We start from the raw sequence: 20,417 nt of genomic DNA, 5'->3' as shown, positions 1-20,417 counted from the left end.
AATAACTTTGATCAGTGTCTTTGTCCTTAGAATTAAAGTCATAGCCTTATGATATCCTGAGTGGCTTCTGTGAGGTATCCCTAACCATTTTTAATGTAAGAACTCGAATAAAATAAAAGCCATTCATTGGGAATTAAGGAACTAAATCCTCAGCTGGGGTAAATTGTAACTCCACTGACTTAAGTTAAGCTATGGCAATTTACAAAAACCGAGGATCTGTCCCAAGGTCACTCATAACCTTGTCAGATCAAGGCCTTATTAGTTGGCAGTGATTTCAAACACCAGTTTTTTTCTTTTCTTGTCCAGTCTTGTCATGTCTTTTGTTAAATGGGATTTGTTCACTGAAACCATGGGAGGAGTTAGTGAAAATTAATGGAGCTTATTATCTTATCAGAGGTCTTCACTCCTCAAGACTGTACCAGTCAGAGAATGTGACTGAGGATAAAATAAGTATTTTTAAGGATACCATTATGAAAAAGGAACAGTTGAGAATGTGGAATGTCAGTTGTATCTGCTACAGACAGTGTTCATCAAAGATTCGTTCTGCTTATGCACTGCTTGGGAAGTTTATTTGTACTGTGCAAGGTTTGTGTTGTTTTAGGTGGTCTGTGGTGTGAAGCAGTAGGTGGTACAGTTGGGCACTAGGGGATCATATTCTACTTTGTGCCCCCTTGTGCCCTCATATACTTTTGAGATTTTTGCTTGTTTTAAATGCACTCCCACAGGAGTAGAAAATGAATCAATGGGATAAGGGCGGGTTTAAAACCAGCAGAATTGAAGCTAACACTAAAGCATGTTTAATAAACTTATTGAGGCTGAGAACCATTCAAAGCTTATCCATTATGTAATGATAGCCACATGATCTGTGAAATATGATTTATTTTTGCTAGCGGGTCCACTGACTAAATTTGTGATAGAAAAATTGCATAAAATTGGAGAGTTTCAGCCATCAGTTATTAAGGTTGACTATTTTCATAAATAAGATGCACGTACCATTTTAATATCACTGTGCATGTCACACCTTTGTAAACAATAAATGAACAATACTTTAAGTACTTAGTATTGCATGATGAGGGCAGCTGTTCACACCAGGCATACATATATTCACTTAATTTACGACTGATTTTTAAACTCTCCCTAAAATGCTTCTTGTCTCTTACATCCTGGGAAGACACTCCAGATTTGCACTTGTGTCTGGTCTTGTGGCAGTTCATTGCAACTTCAGACATGGATTTATATCTTCACCATAACAGGTGAAACATTAATGTTAGTTGGCCACTTTAAATGAAATCTAGTTTAGAGTTCAGCGGGCCAAAAATGTGAGGTAGTGTGCTCATCCTTTGAGCTTTGAGATTTTTTAAAAAAAAGTATTTATTTATACAACCATGAGTGGAAAAAATATTTCCAATGTATCTTTAAAAAAATCCATGATAATACTAAGTCTAATCTCTGCCAGGTATTTCTTTTTAAGATCATATTTTTTTTCAGAAGATAGACCACTAAATCTCACTACTTTTCTAAGGTCATGTAGTAGAGCTACTCCAAGTCAAGATACAAGCAGCTTCCCAGACTGAGATTCAATATGTAACTGATTAAAATGCATGCTGACTGAGGGATAAAGGCTAATATTAGCATAAGCGCTCTTATCCTTGTATCAAGTATCAGGGGGTAGCCGTGTTAGTCTGTATCTACAAAAACAACAAGGAGGCACATTAAAGACTAACAGATTTATTTGGGCATAAGCTTTTGTGGGTAAAAACCTCACTTGCGTCTGAAGAAGTGAGGTTTTTACCCACGAAAGCTTATGCCCAAATAAATGTTAGTCTTGAAGGTGCCACCAGACTCCTTATCCATGTAGATCATTGCACCCTAGACTTTGCAACTATTGCAGGTCTGCTGAGTAGCCAAAATTCATGATCTGGAAGGCCATAAGGTCTGATTCAAAGCATATTGAAATCAATGGAAATATTCCTATTGTCTTTAATGGCTTTGGTTCAAGCCCAGAACTGAGTTTGGGGTTTTCAAAGGAGCCTAACGACACTGGGTGCCTCAATCCCATTAAAAGTAAGTGGACTTTGAGTGCTTAATTGGCATATGTCCCTTTGAAAAATCTCTCTTGAGCTTTTAGGTAGCTAAAACACAGTAAAATTATAATTGTATTCTTGAATGCCGTTTACTCATATTATTTTATCTTTGCACATAGATTTATAACACAAAGCAATGCTATTTATAAGAGGGACCTACAGCATTTCAGTTAACATGTATAGAAGGAATAAAGTAATTGCTGTATTAATAATATTTATTTGTATTACAGTAGTGACTAGGAACCCTAGTCATGAACTAGGGCCCCATTGTGCTAGGCACTGTACAAACACAGAACAAAAAAACCCCCAACAGTCCCTGCCCCAAAGAGTTTACAATCTAAGACTACAAATGGCAGATGGATACAGACTGGGGATGTACTGTATACATATCCAGAATTATCAGTTGGGAGATGAAATGTAGTGAGTTTTATTTGCAAGGTTGTCAGTCAGAGTTTTATATTTGCTGTCACGGGTTCACTTTTTGCTCTTTCACCTCTCCTGACAATTTGCTCTGGGTTCACCTTTTTCGTATCGGTTCTGATCTGCTTTAAGTATGCCGACCCAGGAAGCTGTACTTCCTTTTCTTCTGACCAACACATGGCAGGCATTTTCCGAAAGTCATTATTCGTTCTGCTAACATATCTGGCAGCTCTGACATTACAAAGATTCATATAATGTGTCTCTTACATTTTGGCTTTTCTCATAATAGAGAATTGCTTGTGTTCTTCTGCTTGTTTCATTAATCTTTATTAAATAAAGATGTAGGCTGTATTTAATTGAATGTTTTCTTTTGGCAGTAGAACAAGTCTAAAGGTGTTTCTCATTAATTTGTTATTCAGTAGGGATATCCATCTATCTGGATTGAATTTGTGACATACTTAGTTCTTATTTGTAGAAATGCTTGTGTTGAACACATTTTCTGTGTTTTGCTCAGAATATCCTATACAGACTGACATTATGTCATTTGTCATGTGGGAATCTAACTACAGGGAATTGGTCTTTGTTGACAGCATGTCTCCATTTTGCTCCCTCCCCCCAACAATACAATGTGTTTTATATTTAATCTTATAAAATATTATCTTGCTAGTGGATTGTGAAGAAGTGCAGAAACAGTGGTTTTGTTTTTGTTTAGCATATTAATATTTTGGTCAATATTTTGGCATAAGAAATGCTGACATTCATTTTTATAGGAATGTCCAATTTAGAGTTTCCTTTGGCAATTAATTAAAGGGACATCAATTTGAAAGCCAGTCATTTTTTTTTTTTTAAAGGCTCAAACTGTTTAAATGACTGACCCTGCTTGGGAAACAGTGAAACTTGACAAAACAGAGTTGTGAAAGGCATGAAACAAAACAAAACTGAAAAATCATGGAAAGTGTGTTTTCAGTAATCTCTCTATCATATTTGTAGATGTTATTTTTAACAATAGTAGGTTGAGAATAAACTCCAGCAGATGTGATTTTTTAAGTTGGTGTCCCTTTAAATGACAGTGTTACAAAAACATTTTACTTTACTGGTATCTGTTTGCCCTTAGTGCTTACATACAACTCATAGGCAAAGAGTACTGTTTTTTATACATCTGTAAGGAATTCTGTCATCTTACCACTGGGAACCCTTAAATAAGCAAACAAAGAGTGGCTAAATACGGTTGCAGTACCTATGCGGGAACAGCACAAAATCATAAATGTTAAGAAATTATGACACGTGGGGGCTTTTTAGGGGGCAAACATCTTCATTTGGTTTGTCAGCTTTCTTAACATTTATGAAGGGTCTGTCTGTTATAAGTCTAGCAAAAAATACCACTTTCGTTTGACACAAAAGGAAAAACTATTTCATGGCTAACATGGCATTATAAATCTAGAGATGGAAAAGACATACATAACATCTTTACCGTACCAGTGCAGGAGTGTTCTCTACTGTAGAAAGTATTTTCTAGCTTCTTGTGTAGTTAATTTTAAATATTTCAAACATCAGACCTTTGACAACTTCACCTGTGACACTACTCTGTAGTTCTAATAACGTTCACTGTTATGAAGTGTTTCTTGATTTTTTTTTTTCCAGCCTAAATTTTTCCCTTCCTAATATTCTGTCTTGTTAGTCATAATTTTACCCTTTTGGATACCCTAAAGGATTCCTTTACTTCGTTAACAGAATTGTGCTTAAAAAAGTCTGACTTGGGTGACAAAAGTCCTCAAGCAGTTTTGGGATTTGACTTGTGTGGCAATAGTTAGAACATTTTGTGTCTGTGGACTCTTAATAGTAGCTTGCTTTGCAAAACTTTTTTGCTCTTATATTTGCAAATGTTGTTATCCTTTGATCTCTTGTGATATGTTTCAAGATGAGCACCTTTCATTAGGATAGGTCAGATAGGATTTCTCCTGTGTCCCTGACTGGTTGACCCCATCTCATATGAGCAGGAATGCCACCCCAGCTAGGCAGAATTAGTTTACATGTGGTTTTTCACACAAGAGCTGCTGTATTTTGATTGAGTTCTGTGATCCATATCTCCATCTGAGTTCTGATCACCATATTTGGGGTCAGAAAGGAATTTTCCTCCAGGGCAGATTGGCAGAGGCCCTGGGTTTTTTTTGCCTTCCTCTGCAGCGTGGGGCACGGGTCACTTTCTGGAAGACTCTCTGCACCTTGAAGTCTTTAAACCATGATTTGAGGACGTCAGTGGCTCAGACACAGGTTTGATACAGGAGTGGGTGGGTGAGATTCTGTAGCCTGCGTTGTGCAGGAGGTCAGACTAGATGATCATAATGGTCCCTTCTGACCTTAAAGTCTATGATTCTATGATCTAACTCATAGACTTTAAGGTCCGAAGGGATCATTGTGAACATCTAGTCTGACTTCCTGCACATTGCAGGCCACAGAACGTCACCCACTCCTGTAATAGACCCCTAGCCTCTGGCTGAATTACCGAAGTCCTCAAGTCATGGTTTAAAGACTTCAAGTTACAGAGACTCTACCATTTACACTAGTTTATACCTGCAAGTGACCCGTGCCCCATGCTGCTGAGGAAGGTGAAAACCCCCCAGCGCCTCTGCCAATCTGACTGGGAAGAAAATTCCTTTCCGACCCCAAATATGGTGATCAGTTAGACCCTGAACATGTGGGCAAGACCCACCAGGAAGATACCTGGGAAAGAATTCTCTGTACTAATTCAGTTGGAAAAATCTGGGAGAAGAAATATTTTCTCTCAGTCCTTGTGTCTGTCAGGAAGTGTCATAGTGCATTCTCCAGGTGAAACTTTCTCTGATATAAGTTCATTTTTGTTACATCTGATTGAAACCTTGTCCTGGACAAAGGCTGTCTCATACAGTCGCTTCTGCAATAATTCTTCCAGCTTGTGGGAAGTGCACCAGTTTTATCCTGACATAATTGTTATCTTTCAGTTTGGCTAGGGGAATTTTCTTTTGACAACTGCATTCTCTTTTGTTGCTCTGTACTGAAATATTGTCCTGTACTCACCCCTAAGCTTCTAGTATTAGTAACGTCTGGAATTCTGTCAACTGTGACTGTGAACTGCTTTATTATTTCGTATTAGCCTCGTCTTCATCTCATCCTCCTATCATATGTCACTTTCAGCATAATGGCTCCTCACAACTTAAAGAAAATCAGACTCAGGAACAGCAGCATCCTGCGCATGGTATAGTTGGCATATGTAGTTTTGAACACTCTCACAATGTCTGCAGTTGTTTGCATAAATCAAAAGAGAAAGATGGATGGTTGACTATGTCCTCTCTCACCCCGGCTTCATATCCTGGAGATAATGGGAATGTTGCATGTGGTAAGCAGTTTAGTTATATACTCTGCGTTGCTTGCTGCATAAATGTAATTGTGCAGGACTTTCTGAAAAACAGCGTGCTAATTGTAGCCAGTAAAGATCTATGCCTTTCTCCACCTGAGTTTGGCCCATCACATCTGGAGGGAGCTGGGATTGCTGGAGTAATACCATGGAGTTCACTATGTATATAGAATCATAGAAGTGTAGGGTTGGAAAGAACTTCAAGAAGTTATCTAGTCCATCCCCAGCTGAGGCAGGATGTAAGCTGTGCCAGACTTTTTAAGCATTCTACATGTGGTGCAAGATGGACGCCGGCCCGCATTTGACGCCAGCAGACTAGTGAACTTGTTCTTCGATACTTGTTTCATACCATGTCTCTTTTCCTGCTCATGGGAGAGGAAGGACAATAAATTAATAACAGGGCTCCTCAGTGGATAGAGGATGGCTTGTCAGCATGAATCAGGACAGTGGCAACTGTAGCCTGGGGAGAGGAAATTGTGGCCAGCACTGACATAAATGGCTGTGTTGAATATACAAGCTGTTCTCCAGTGCGCATTCAGAGTTTGTGTTCAGTGCGGCGTAAGACAGTTGGTATGTACTGTACAAATCATATTCAATAATGCTTTGGCAGTGACCACTGTGGGACAGTACTTGGGGACTAGACTGGCAGCGGTTGCGGCTTCTCTGTTGACTTTCTTGTCACCATGTTGATGATGTGACTGACTGACTGCTTTGAAGTGTGTGAATGAAACAAATATGGCCTATAACAGCAGGGTCCTGAAAGGCGCTGAGCTTCCTTTGGGAAGTGAGAACGGAGGATGTGCAGTGCCTGAGAGGATCAGGCCCTACAGCTGTAACCTGTGGGGTGGAGATTTGGAATTGTGGAACATCCTTCCCCCATTTATTTAGAAATTCCACTTGACAGGACTCTAAGGACTCCCATGGTTTTAAAGCAAAATCAGTAGAGAAATAAATCCTTCAGCAATTGCACATCTAACAATTATTTCTTAAATTTATGTAAAGCTGAGAATTCCCTAAATCATGATGTTTAATTTAACCCCCTCCAAACAAAACAATACCCACGAACAAAATTAAAAACAAACTTAGTTGATTTGTTAAATACCTAGAACAAATGTAACGTTGTGTCTAAACTTTGTCCATTCAAGACTGTATGTAATATTAGCATGGAACCTATTTTCAGAAGTAAGCATGTGCAATTGCTTGCATACATATATGTGTGTTGAATTTGAGTGGAAATGCGCACTGGGTATTTGCGCAAACACAAGGCCAAACTGATTATGTGCGTAGTAAACATCTATTTTTATTCACAACACATTTGTTACTCGCATGTATATGCTGCAAGGTCTGCTCAGATGTGTGCCCCGACTTTGAAAAATCGGCCCTACACATTTTAAAAAACAAAATTTCCTGTATAGGCACATGCTCAGACATACACACATTCGTTCACGCTTGTGGCTAAATCCTCATTTGTTTGTGATCTGTGCAGTTAACTAGGACAAAAACATGTATCCTTTTGTCTCTTGTCTGTCTAGAGAGGGACGATTAGATCTTTTAACCTTACAATTAGTTATTCATCCCTTAACTCTTAAGGTTGGATAGCCATCTCTTTTCCAGACAGTTTCCAACCCCAGATTTCCTGTGACTAGGCAAACCAAAAGTGGATTTTGGTTTGCCTAGTGGCTTTACCAGTTCAGAATTCAAGTCCAAAATATAATTCTGTACTCTCATCCCTTTTTTATTATATCTTTCTACTAGTTAAACTTTGTATGGCACCAGCTGGTTTTAACCTTGCAGCTGGCACATAGCAATGAGCAATGTTTTGAAATCAAATGATAGGTGTAAAAAAAACCATTGGGAGAACTTCAAAATATATATTCTAACATATGAAGGCTCTTAGAAAAATTTAAAAAAACGTTGCTGGTCATCTTTAAAAGTATAGAATGAGTATTTTGAGGGATGGCTATTTGTCCTCATCAGAATAGTATTGTAAGGAGTTTTTATGATTGTTCTACATCCTAAATGTTTAATTTTCAGATGTTTCCTGTTTGTGAAAACATTTGTATGAATAGACATGTTGAGATGTCTGTTCTCTGTTAATAATTGAGGCCAATGCTTTTTGTTCTTCATAATTTCTCACTTATTTTCAGTGTGTTTCACTGTCCAGTCACTTAGTTGTTTTGACTGTTCTTTTGTTTTTGAAGTGGACCCAAACACATTGAAATGATTTTGGTGCTACTGTTCAAGAGATAACAGCACATATTGTTGGAGCCTGTCTTAGCATTTTTGGGTTGATTTTTGAAAATTTGTGTGTCCTTATGTCCAGAAAGTAAATGATTATTTTTCTTAAATAAAAGTGTTTTGCTTTTTTTGAGGGGAGAGGTGGAGAGAGTGAGCGGGCTGCCCAGCTTTTTATGTCCTGCTAGTCTTCTGCTGCAGGAAAACTGCTTATGCTGGCATCTGTGCATAGATACAAACATTAAAAAATATTTTTTTCAAGGCACAATTCAAATGAAATGAATTTTGTGTACATTCTGATGAATTTTAGCATGTTTGTAGGTCTTGGAAAAGGCTATCTAATGCCATTTTACTGATGTGGAAACTAAGATAGAAAGGTTGTGACTTGATTAAGGCCACAAATGGAATTGGTGCTAGAGATGGGATTGGAACAGAGGAGCCCCCAATGTGATTCTCTAGACCAGGCTGCTTCTCTGCTACTGACTTGCTTCATTATGGCTAGAGGACATAGCAGCAGCTCAACAGAGGAGCTAATGTATCTGGAAGAAACTGGTTGTGAGGGAGCTTATAGAAGTCCTAATGTCATCAGTGGCAATTTAGGCTGCTCCAGAGATTAGTCTGGGATCTTCCCTCAGCATTTATGGAAGGGACAATTCATTTTGGTCTACCCACAGTTTTTGTACCACTATAACTATGTTTGTTGGGGCGTGTTTGTGTGAATTTTTTATTGATAGAACTATAAAGGGACTGTATACAGATTCAGTTTGTGAAGACCTTTGCTTGGCACCTAGAAATGTAGATGTAAAAGGCATAATTGTAGACATTTAAAGGAAGTATTTCTCTTGCAGCAACACAAATATCTCATCATATTATGTTCTAACAATAGGATATAATCACAATTTATGGTAAAATGAAAACAAAGTTATATAATGGAGTGTCAGGCAACCTTAATATATGTATATATATCTCCTATAATAAATGCTTCCTTTCTAATGTCTGATACTATAGTGAGGTCTGTTCTAAAAGAGTCTTCAGATGTGCTACCTCTTTAAGAGCTTGTTTAGATGAACAGTCAATTTTATCTCGCACTACCCTGCTGCTCTTCGGCTGTCTGTGTGGACCCTGCTGCCTTGTGCTAAATGTTCCCTAGTGCACTTTGATCTATCTTGCTTTGAAACTGGAGTAGCTTAAAAGTGCACTAGAATGTTTAGTGCACAGCAGCAGGGTCCAATGGACAGTTGGTGTGCAGCAGGCCAGTATGAGCGATAGTGGAAGATTCTGTGATTGTGGGGTAAGCAGAGCCAAGGAGGAAATCAGCGTGTGTCTTCTCTCTGCTGCTTCTAAAGATAAGTAATACCGAAGTGTTCGTTAATGATTTATAATTATTGATAGAGTTGAGGAAAAATTGTTGTTTTTCATAAAAAACGCATTGTGACAATAAATGGTAGGTTTTCTTTCTAAGGGGTCAGTTTTGTCACCCTTAATCACATCAAACAGTATCTTACTCTGTGAGTCGCCCTGTGAAATCAGTTGGAGTAAAGTACCACTGTGAAGTAAGGTTGGAAGAATTAGGCCCATAGTGAATAGCACAGGAGTGTTGCGATTGAATTAAGTGGGGCCTGGATTTCACCATATAGTTAAAATTCTTCCTGTCAAGACAACCAGAGACACATTGACCCAGAGAGCACATTATTGACCTCCTGGAATAGAAAACACCATTTAGTCTAAAGAAGGGCAGTATGTGTAAATATAAGACTGCAGTATTTATTTGTTTCTTGTCTGCATAACCTAGAGAACACATGTATAGAAACAGATGAGAAATTTAATTTTATGCATTCTTTCTTTCCCAAAGTAGTAAACTTTATCTCCTTGGTATGTGTAATGGTTTGCATTTTAAATAGTTCTTTCTGTTTTTAGGTTATGGTCAGACTGGTCCAGCATTTCAGCGAGCAGGTTATGACTCTGTTGCAGCGGCTGTTTCTGGTCTTATGCATATCACAGGGCCGGAGGTACTCAACTTTACTGTAAATTTAGTAAAGACCTTTTTCCGTGCACTGAAGCTTTGTGCTGTACTTAATAAAATGGCCTGTAGAAATAAAAAGAATTAAGGAGGTTGGTGTCCGGAAAAATGAAATATAAGCTTTGATTTAAGATGGAAGAATGAGTCCGCAATGCAAGTCTCTTGAAGCGGTGTTCTCCCACAACAGGACAATATTGGCAAAAGCCTGGAATTTAGAATTAGCTTATAATAAGATAATAGATTCTAGAAACGAGCTAGAAAGTGACCTTGGTTCTTGGTGGGTGCGTATATGGAGTGTATGCAGCTAGAAAAGCATTCTGGAATGAAGGGTCTTAAATGTCATATTCAAAATCTTAAAATAAACAAAATGAAGGCATTTAAGTAATCTAGCTAAAGTATTTCTAAGGTTCTGTCCCCTTGGTATTTAAATGCATAATATGTGTGAAAAGGGACATTGAAAGATCCAGTAATCAACATGAGTTTGAATAAATTGTCAGTGGCTTAGTGTGGCAGAGCTCTGACCTTGTCCCCGTGGGTCCTGCGCTTCTAGGCGGTATATGCTAGCCTCAGTGGCTCACTGCGACCCTCCACGTAGCCCTTCTCTTTCTACGGCCAGGGTTACAGTCTACTGAGCCCTTTTCATCATAAGCCAGCAAGGAGGTTGGTGTGAGAGCTCCCACAGTCTCTGTTGTCCCTAGGGGCTTGTTTCAGAACAGTTTAGCCTCCTGTCCTGACAGGGGCCTGACTTCCCCTCCCAGGAGGTGTTCCTGTAGTGGTGGGTTGGGGAGAACCGGGCCCGCCCTCTACTCCGGGTTCTGGCCCAGGGACCCTAATGGTAGCAGCTGTTGGCAGCCAACCTTTCATTGCCAGAGTTGCTACATTTCCCTGGGCCACTTCCCCACAGCTCTCCTGCTTCTCCCTTCTTCACCCTTACCTTAGGGCTCCCTTACCAATGACTTGAGGGTGTCTTCATTAACCAGCCCTTAGGCCACACTTCCTCTCCTCTGGCTCTTCGCTGCCTGACTGGAGTGAGCCCTTTTATAGTATCAGAGAGGTCTTAATTAGAGTCAGGTGGTCACATTAGCTTAATGCCTCACCTGACTCTTTGCAGGTTAATTGGAGTCAGGTGTTCTCATTAGCCTGGAGCAGCCCCTGCTCTGGTCAGTCAGGGAACAGAAAACTGTTAATCAAGTGGCCAGTATATCTGCCTTCTGCTACTCTGCTGTACCCAACTGGCCTGGGTCCATCACACTTAGTCACCACAGATTAAGTGGTGAATAAAATATCCTATACAAAGGCTGTGATTTTGTTAATTATGACGTAACAGAAGTAGGGAAGGAACAGCCAGGCATCTCCTGCCCACACAAGCTCTCTGGCAGGATAAATGAAGAGCAATTCCCAAACAAATGGCTGTAAAAAGCAGAGGAGACATGAAGGAGACATTACCTCTAACCCTCTCCTGCAAAATCTGGGGATCAAGACCAAGAAAGCTACAGACTCCCTTCCTCCTCCAAACCTTTTCCTCCTGCCATGGATGAAGGTTTAAGTGAAGGGTGCCTCTTTCTGCACCTGACATTGAAACCCTCCCTATGCTGCACAGCAGGGGTTTCTGCCCATGCCTCTCTGCTACCTTAGTTAACCTGTACTGGGCACATGCTGTATGGTTGTGACAAATAAGTATCACTACTGTAATACTCCCTCCCTAGCCAAATCTCCTGTGTATTCCGAGGAAGGGAAAACCCCACCCCTCTAGTTGCCAATTTGCAATGTGCAAGTGTGATTGGTGGGAACTAAGGGTCCCCGAGCTCTGCCCAAGCCCTACTCCTGCATGAGGCTGTTTTTACAGATGGGGCACCACTGTTCCTCATGCTAGCTAAGGTCCCAGAGGTATCTATCCCCAGCTGTCCAGCCATATCTCAAGAGCTCTCTCCTCCACTTTCCCAGCGAGTGAAGGGGATGGCTGGTATTTGGGTAACATAGATGCTCTTAACCACTGAAGTTTAATAAAAGGAATAATCCAACCATCAAGAACCTGGGAATGCCCCCAATATTTTGTGCTAGTCATTAAGAGGCCTGGATTTTGTATGTACTTAGTAAATAAAATCAATAAGACTGTATGGAATTAATACAAGGATGAAATGACCAATTTCAAAATTACAATAATAAATTATAAGTAAGTTCCCTGCCATAGGGAGCAGTGAAATTTGAGAAGAATTTGACTTGGAAATAGAGGCTCAGAATTAAAAATAGATGTTCAATAAGAAAGGGTTTGATAGCCAATCAGAGATGTCAGTCATGAAATGAGAACTATGAAGACCAAAAGGCTCTGAAAATACAGAAAAAGTAGTGTCTGTTTGAAAGTTTGCCAGAGAGCAGGGGTATGAAGCCATGTGAACCTGTAATGATTTGGTGGACCTGGAGTGCCAGCAAGAAAAGTGCTGTAGCAGAAAAAGCAACTAACAAGAATATGGGAGAGGGGGCCTGTTGTCTCATAGACATGATTTCAGCAGAAACTCTAAGTTAAATTGAAAATTTATTGGCTTGTGTGTGGAGTTCATGAATGACTTTTGACATTTGTATATGAAAGTTGACATTATTTAAAGTTCTTTCCCCCACTATTTAATAAGCAATTTATTCAGCTGTGGTTGCTCTCTAATATCCTCTAAATCCAAATGTGAATGTGCACAAACTTGCCATTTTTGGGAAAGCGAGAAGGGAAGAGTAACAGGTGAGAGGAGTGGTGGCCTTGAGGTTAAGGCATTGGACTGCGGCTCAGGAAACCTGGGTTCAGTTCCTTTTTATGCCACAGACTTCCTGTGTGATTGTGGGAAAACCTCGTTATACCTTATTTGCTCATCTGTAAAATAAGGATAATATTTCTTTTCTCCTCCACCTTTTGCCTGTCATGTCTATTTAAATTGTAAGCTCTTTGGGGCCATGACCGTGTCCTACTATGTGTATGTAAAGCAAATTGCGCTGTGAGTCCTTGTTCTTGGTTGGGGCCTCTAGATGCCACTTGAATACAAATAACTTATATTAGATAGGCAGTAGAGAGCTCATGCTGCCCAAGGACTTGTATTGGGCTTGTTTGGCAAGGAACAGGTCACAGAATTGAAAAGAAACAAGGTGGTGGAATAAATACTGAAAGGCACCCTGAAAACTAATTTTGTTTTAGTTCATGTAATGGTGATGATGGTGACGACATGTCTTGTTGCTCCATTCTTGTTGTATAATACATACAGTATGTGGAATAGATCACCTGGCTGTGAGGTTCTCCTTCGAGTATGTTTCAGTCAGGATCCCACTGTAGGTGCACATATGCCTCGTGCCTGTGAGATTGGATTTTTTTTTAATAGCAGTGTTCATTGGGGCAGCTCATGCACCTCGTGTCACCTCATGCTTCTGTGTGAGGGCATAAAGGACAGACCAGGTGAAACTCTCCCTCAGTTCCCTCTTACCACCTATGGCAGTGAGGTGGAACCCACCGAGTGTCCCACCTGCTATTTTTCTCTGAGGTTTAAACTCGTCTTCTAGATTAGTTTGTGAAGAAATACTTCACCCATCGTACCTTTGTTAATTTTTTAAATTTGGATTCCTTAAAAAAGCCATCTAAACAGAAATACATCTCCCTGTGAAACGGGGCAAGGTCCCTCGTGCCAACCTCCATGGTGGACTCTAAACCTTAAGGGTTTAACCCTGTACGACCTCCGATGGGCTCTTTCTCCTGGTTGATGGGCCTAGCTGATGCCTTTTCAGTCTGGGGGAGAGCCACATCCCTGAAAAGTGCTTTTGTGTGTAAATCCTTCGTGGCAAGGGCTGCAAGTGGAGGGATGTACAGTTGAAATTACACTTACTGGAGCAATTGATGTGTATCGCTTCAGACCCAGAGGAGACATGCACCTCCAAGGAACCAAAAGGGTTGTCCGTGAGGATGACTTCATAGGGTGCCAGTCTAGTTAGGGTCCAGCAGCAAAAAGAAGTCAGGGAAGAAAACACAGTTGAAATTGATTTCTGGTCACATTGACGCTGATCACCCTGGCACCAGGGCATTCAGCACTAGTGCTGGCAACCACTTCAACACCAGAACACTTGGCACTGACCATGTGTCATTGGAGCCAGCACACCCCCTCACCCCCCCCAATCTAGTGGCAATGGCAAGAGGAAGGGCTGAATGAAGACCAGAGATGGCTCCGAGCATAGAGAGGCCCCGCCTCTAAGAGAGGAAAAGAGGCATCACTTCTCTAAGGATAGGTGTCTACATCCAATGCCAAAGGAGTGGTGGAAAGTTCTGACACTGCTGGCATCAGCACTGCTAAAGATATCAGCACCAACTTTCAGCTTGCTCCAATTGTGGGATCAAGGTATGCCCTAACAAAACTGTCAAGATCCCTGCTGGGGACAGCATTGGCATGGGAACTGGAGCAACGATATCGAGACATCATACTCAAGGAGACACCCATCATCTATTTCCTGTGTCACCCATGCTTGACTGTCATCCAATTGGGAGCCAGTCTTTGGTAGCTACCTTGCCCCTTTCCATCAGACTTGGTCTGATATCTCCTCAGAAAATGGTTGTTTGAACATAGTTGCCCACGGATGTTCCAGTCATTTCCACAATCTTCTCCCTACCTAATCCCTTTCCCTATCTCTTCAGAGACCCTTCTTACAAGAAACTATTACAAAAAGAAGTGGCCTTGTTGCTTCATCTAGGATGTTCCTCAGGAGTACAGGGAAGAGGCTTCCACTCCTAATATTTTTTTCCCCTGAAGATGAAAGGAGATCTTCATCCTATCCTAGACCTGAGAAGACCAAACAAATATATACACCACCTCAGATTCAAGTGGTAGTGCTTGCCTCCCTCATTGCATCTCTGCAGGCTCAAGACTGGTTTGTGTCGTTTGACGTACAATATATATGACTTCATATAGTCATCCACCTGGCCTGCAGGAAACACTTGACATTCATGATGGGATCAAATCATTACCAGTACAAGGTACTGCCATTTGGACTCTTCATGGCACCAAGGGATTTTATGAAATGCCTAGCAGTGGTGGCAGCCCACCTGAGAAGTCAGGGCATTCATCATACTTGGCTGTTGAGGGCAGATTGTAGTGGGAAATGGTGGCAAGCTGGAATGTACGCTTGTCTTATTCACCCATCTGGGCCTAGTGAACTACAAAAAATTGTCACTCACACCATCCGAGATGATAGAGTTCATAGGAACTGTGATTGACTCCAGATTGGAAAAGGCACACCTTCTCAATTTAGTGCTCCTGAGGCTCATGGAGCCTGTGTTCGAACTGCTCTCAGAATGTTCTTTTCATCACCTTACTCTGAAGTCAGTCTTCTTAGTGACTATCAGTTCAGCAAGGAGAGTGAGTGAGCTTCAGGCATTTCTAGCCTGAAGGACAGGGTAGTGCTGGAACTCCACCCAAAGTTCATTCCTAAAGAGGTCTCAGATTTTCATCAGAACCAGTCAAATCAGCCTACTTTCCTTTTTCCAGAGACACAATCAGCACGAGGAAAAAAGAAATTACACACACTAATTATATCCAGGACTTTGCTTTATTATAGTGACAGGACCAAATCATTAAGGCTAGGTCTACACTATGGGGGGGGGAGGGGGGGGTTTGACCTAAGATACGCAACTTCAGCTACGTGAATAGCGTAGCTGAAGTTGCGTATTTTAGGTCGACTTACCTGGCTGTGAGGACGGTGGCGAGTCGACTGCTGCCGCGCCGCCGTTGACTCCGCTTCCGCCTCTTGTCGCGGTGGATTTCTGGAGTCGACGGCAGAGCCATTGGGGATCGATTTTATCGCGTCTTCACTAGACGCGATAAGTCGATCCCCAATAGATCGATTGCTACCCGCTGATCCGGCGGGTAGTGAAAACGTGCCCTCAGTGTGTTGCCCTGTCTGTTTATAGCTATAGCCAGACATTCTAAAAATCAAGCCACTTCCTTGCAAAGAGTATCAAAATGTATAGCACCGTGTATCTTGATGTGTTATCATCTGGCTGGTGTTCCTGTCCCACTGAACATCACAGCTCATTCTGCCAGAGCATGAGCAACAACCTCCCCCCACTCCAGGAATATCAGAGATCTGTAATGCAGTGGCGTAGACTAACCCACTGATTTTTGTCAAGCACTATCCCTTGGACTTAGCTGCAAGGTCAGATGCCAAGTTCAGGAGAACAGTACTTCAATCACTGTTTGACTAATGCAGCTATACTCCTCATTCCCACCATTCAGAGGGGATGCTACTTGCCAGTTACCTACGGGGGTTCATACAAACATGTACTCGAAGAAGAAAGAAATACAGTAACTGTGGTTCTTCAAGATGTTATAGTCAATGTGGATCTCAAACCCACCCTCCGTCCCCCTTTTTGGAGTCTTCAGCCACCATGGGCTTTGAATTATGAGGGAATGCCCTTGTGTGGGAGTATAAGGAGGCACAGGGTGCATGCATTGCCTTGAGAGATCTTGCTATTCAAAGAAAATCCAATCATGTGAGGCATACGCACTTACAATGGGATCTACACTGAGCGCAACATCTCAAAGAACTACAGTTTCTGTAGGGAAAGTAACCATTCCTTACATTCTGATCCAGTGCCTGTGAAGTGAAGAGCATTGCTTCCATTACAACAGCAGAAGTTGAGTGCACACAACTTCCTGAGCTGAAAATTTGCCAGCTAAATTCCATGGAAATAATAACTGTTACAAAGGGGCAAATGTTGTTAATACTGAGTTAAAGGAAACACATTTAAAAGGTTAAACTTTAACAAAATAGAACTCTAATAAAACTTTTCAATGATATGTGAATGACAGAATGTACAAGTGTTACACTGAATAATTGGACGTAAGTTGTATTATGGGAGTAATATTCCTCAGTGGCCATTATGAAGATGGATTTTATTAAAAGGTTATGTTAAGATCTACACTGGAAACCCAGATGTTCACATCACCTCACCAGTACTTCAGGCAGTGTAATCATTAGAATCATTTAATCATTGTTGCTAACAGCTCTGTGTATTCACCACGGGCTTTTAACAATTCATTCTGACCCAGTCATTCTCTTGCCTGATTAAAATAAACATGCTAACTTTTAGCTCTTATTTCTCTTCATCTCAAGTTTTTGGTTCATATTTTATTCCATAAAGGCTCCCCAAACACACATTCTCTCATGTGCAAAGGGCCAGTGCAGTGCCTAAGTGCTACTTAAGTCCTATTTTGAAGACTTAAGTGGTGTATAGGCCTTGTGCTTAGGGGTGAATTTCGTAGCCCCTAGGACATAGATGTACCTTTAGCTGTTGCAATGAAAATCCATTCTGAATTGGTTTAATAATAATAATAATAAATAATGATACCTAGCTATTATCTAGAGCTTTTTCATCAACAGTTCTCAAAAGGAAGTCGAAATAATTATCCCCATTTTCATATGGGGAAATTATGGTTTAAAGTAGTTGTTTAGAATTGTACTTCATGCATGCCTGAAAATTTACTACTGATGATATGCTGTTCTTTAAAATAAATCTCCCAAAGTTCCAATGGCACTGTTTATGGATAAGTAATAGTTATGTTGAATTTTGAACAACATTAAAAACAAAGTGGCAAAACCTGTCTCATTCAATGTGGGGGTAGGTGTGCAGAGGCCTGCTTTGTTCCATAAGGCTGTGACAGTACTATCAGCTGTGTGTATACTATAGATAAAAATTAGTGTTAAAAATACATAATAGGGTAGGGTACACACACACACACACACACACACACACACACACACACACACACACACTCACACTCGTGTTCTCTTTTCCCCTCTCCCTTTTGGATATGTATTGTTTAATTAGAATGTAAAGTCTTCAGGGAAGAGACTGCTACATGTGACATAGACTAAAGCAAAATCAAAATAGTAGCTTATATAGAATACTTGAAACAGAATAAAACATTTGCTGGCACATTCAGAGACTCTGATAAACCCAGAAGAGAAAATGACTTACTGGTTGTAATTCTGCTTCTCTGAAGTTTATCATTCTGACAGGATTCTCACTTTTCTACATCTTGTGTTAGGAAATAAGAGTGAGAATCCCTGGTGGATAGTATCTTTAATGACACTTGAATGATAGTGATTAAGGTTTTTTTTACCCATGATTTTTTTTATGTTGAGTTAATTGATTGCCAAATAACTCATTGTAATTAATACTTCTGTAAAGAATGGCCAGTCTGGACACTCCCCAAACATTTGTTTCAGGCCGTGAACATTTGTGGTTTACCCTGAGGAACAGCCTCAGGATAAATTACAAATATTTATATTCTGGCTATAAAAATATTCTAATGAGGGTGAGATATGAGGAGAGATGGGGCCTCTTTATTATGCAATATCATATCCACAGAAAATCACTGTGTGACTATACAGTGGAATCCTAATTTGCCAAAAGTTCTGGTCAACAGGTCATTGAGTGTGCTCTAGGGACACCACTGGAGATTTTATTCTGCTGAAGGAGTATACAAATTAGAATTAATTTTAGGAACATCCACATAATATCTAGAACCACCTGAAAATTGTTCAGTTTTAAAGCTGCATTGACGCTTCCAGTTTCTGACCCAAGCCATTTTAATAATACAGTACATTTCAGAAGTTGTATTCAAAACTCTGGAATGTTTCTGAAGCAGGGATGGAATTAATAGCAAAAGTTATACTCCCACTCAGCCCACAGGGACTTCCTTATGTACCTCATATAGTCAATTTTAATTCACTCCAACAATCTAGCTGCTGACTTGATGTCCCAGAATAAAAAGATTTTACCAGTACAGTTGATCTGGAACGTTGCTGTGCTCTGAACAGCAGCTTTGGTGCCTGAGTTAGTGAACTGTTTCTTGTTATTGGATCAGGAAATCTATGGCTTAAACAGCAGGGAAGTTTGAGCAAAACCTAAGCCTTAATTAAGGCTTTTTGTCCCTTGTGTAACATTCCTTTTCACTGTATACTCACATTTCTTGTAAAATTATAATTTTGAGGGAGTGAGGGGGCGGCAGTGGGGGAGATAGAAGTCTAAGGTAAAATTTAATGCACACGTTTTTTCCAGTCTTTTTATGAAGGAAATAGTGATACAAGCATCGTAGGAGGAAAAAAGGTAATACAAAATGGTAATGCATCAAAGATACAGTACAATATCATATTTGGCTGCACAATAGGAGATGGAAAAAGAAGGGAATTGAAAAGGAGAGATCATACATCGGGCACATCACATTTCAAAATCTTTGAATCCTCAGAAAATATCTGTTTTTGAAGAAATCCTGAAGGTTTTCAGTAAGAAATCCCTGCCTTTTGAAATGACTTAGTGCTTCATGCTGAGTGTTTTGAAGTAGTCTCCAGGAAATTTGAGCTCCAATTGTTGAAGATGCTAAATTGTACTATAGTATTACAAATATACAAATGCACACAAAACTACATCGAAATATTGGTAAGGCTCTCACTGATTGCACAGAAAGACATTCAGTGTTAAGGATGAAATGTTCTCCTTGGACCATATTGCCATGCTTAGATTCTGAACCACAAGTGGAATTCGGGGTCCCACACTTTCATTAGACCACCTCAGTATTAGGAATAAAGGATGCTAACTATGGAGTTCCGGATTTACTTCTCCTGGGGTAGTATTTTCACTATGTATTTATAGAATATAGCAAACAATGGAATGGAGTCTGGTTTTGTCTAAATCTGTACCACAAAGCCTTTCTGTCTTTAATGTAGATACCTCTGGCCAGATTCTATTTTTCTTTGTATTAATTTAAAACATGCTAAAAGGACCTAGTTTACATAGATGACATTTTTATTGTCTTCAAAGACATAATTAATAGAAACTCACCACATTCAAGTCGCGTATTTGGGGAACAAAAAACTTGATGTACCCAGATGCAGCAGTGCCAGATGAATGTTCCTTTGATGGAATTTTCTCTGACTCATTAAGGCAATAATTTGAGTGTAATTTCAAAACCAATTCAGATAAGAGTTCTCTTAGTGAATCATTACATACAATTTGGATATTAAGAGAATCTTTGTAGTGGTGTGTCTATTCACTAGGCATTCTTTGTTACTGAAGAAACATTTTGTTTTATTGAATTAAAGACAGTCAGGCGTGATTGGGATCTACAGTACCAGAGGGGCCATCATCCTTCAGATTAAAAACAAACAAAATACAAGCTCATCAAAAGGCTACACATGGTATATTGTTGAAAACTAGCCATGATTGTTTCCCATTAGCTTTGGCAAC

The 20,417-nt window shown here is 40.2% G+C and overlaps 1 protein-coding gene across 1 annotated transcript in view; it reads left to right on the top strand.

Moving 5' to 3' along the window:
• The window catches only part of SUGCT (succinyl-CoA:glutarate-CoA transferase), a 503,164-nt gene that overhangs the window by 43,126 nt on the left and 439,621 nt on the right, over window positions 1-20,417 (top strand). Inside the window, exon 7 of the mRNA XM_065399115.1 lies at window positions 10,048-10,139. Coding sequence (XP_065255187.1) covers window positions 10,048-10,139 — 92 coding nt within the window. The remainder of the gene's footprint in view (window positions 1-10,047; window positions 10,140-20,417) is intronic.

Source organism: Emys orbicularis, chromosome 2, assembly GCF_028017835.1.
Source record: "Emys orbicularis isolate rEmyOrb1 chromosome 2, rEmyOrb1.hap1, whole genome shotgun sequence".
NCBI lineage: Eukaryota > Metazoa > Chordata > Testudines > Emydidae > Emys > Emys orbicularis.
This window is presented reverse-complemented; position numbering and strand designations above follow the sequence as displayed.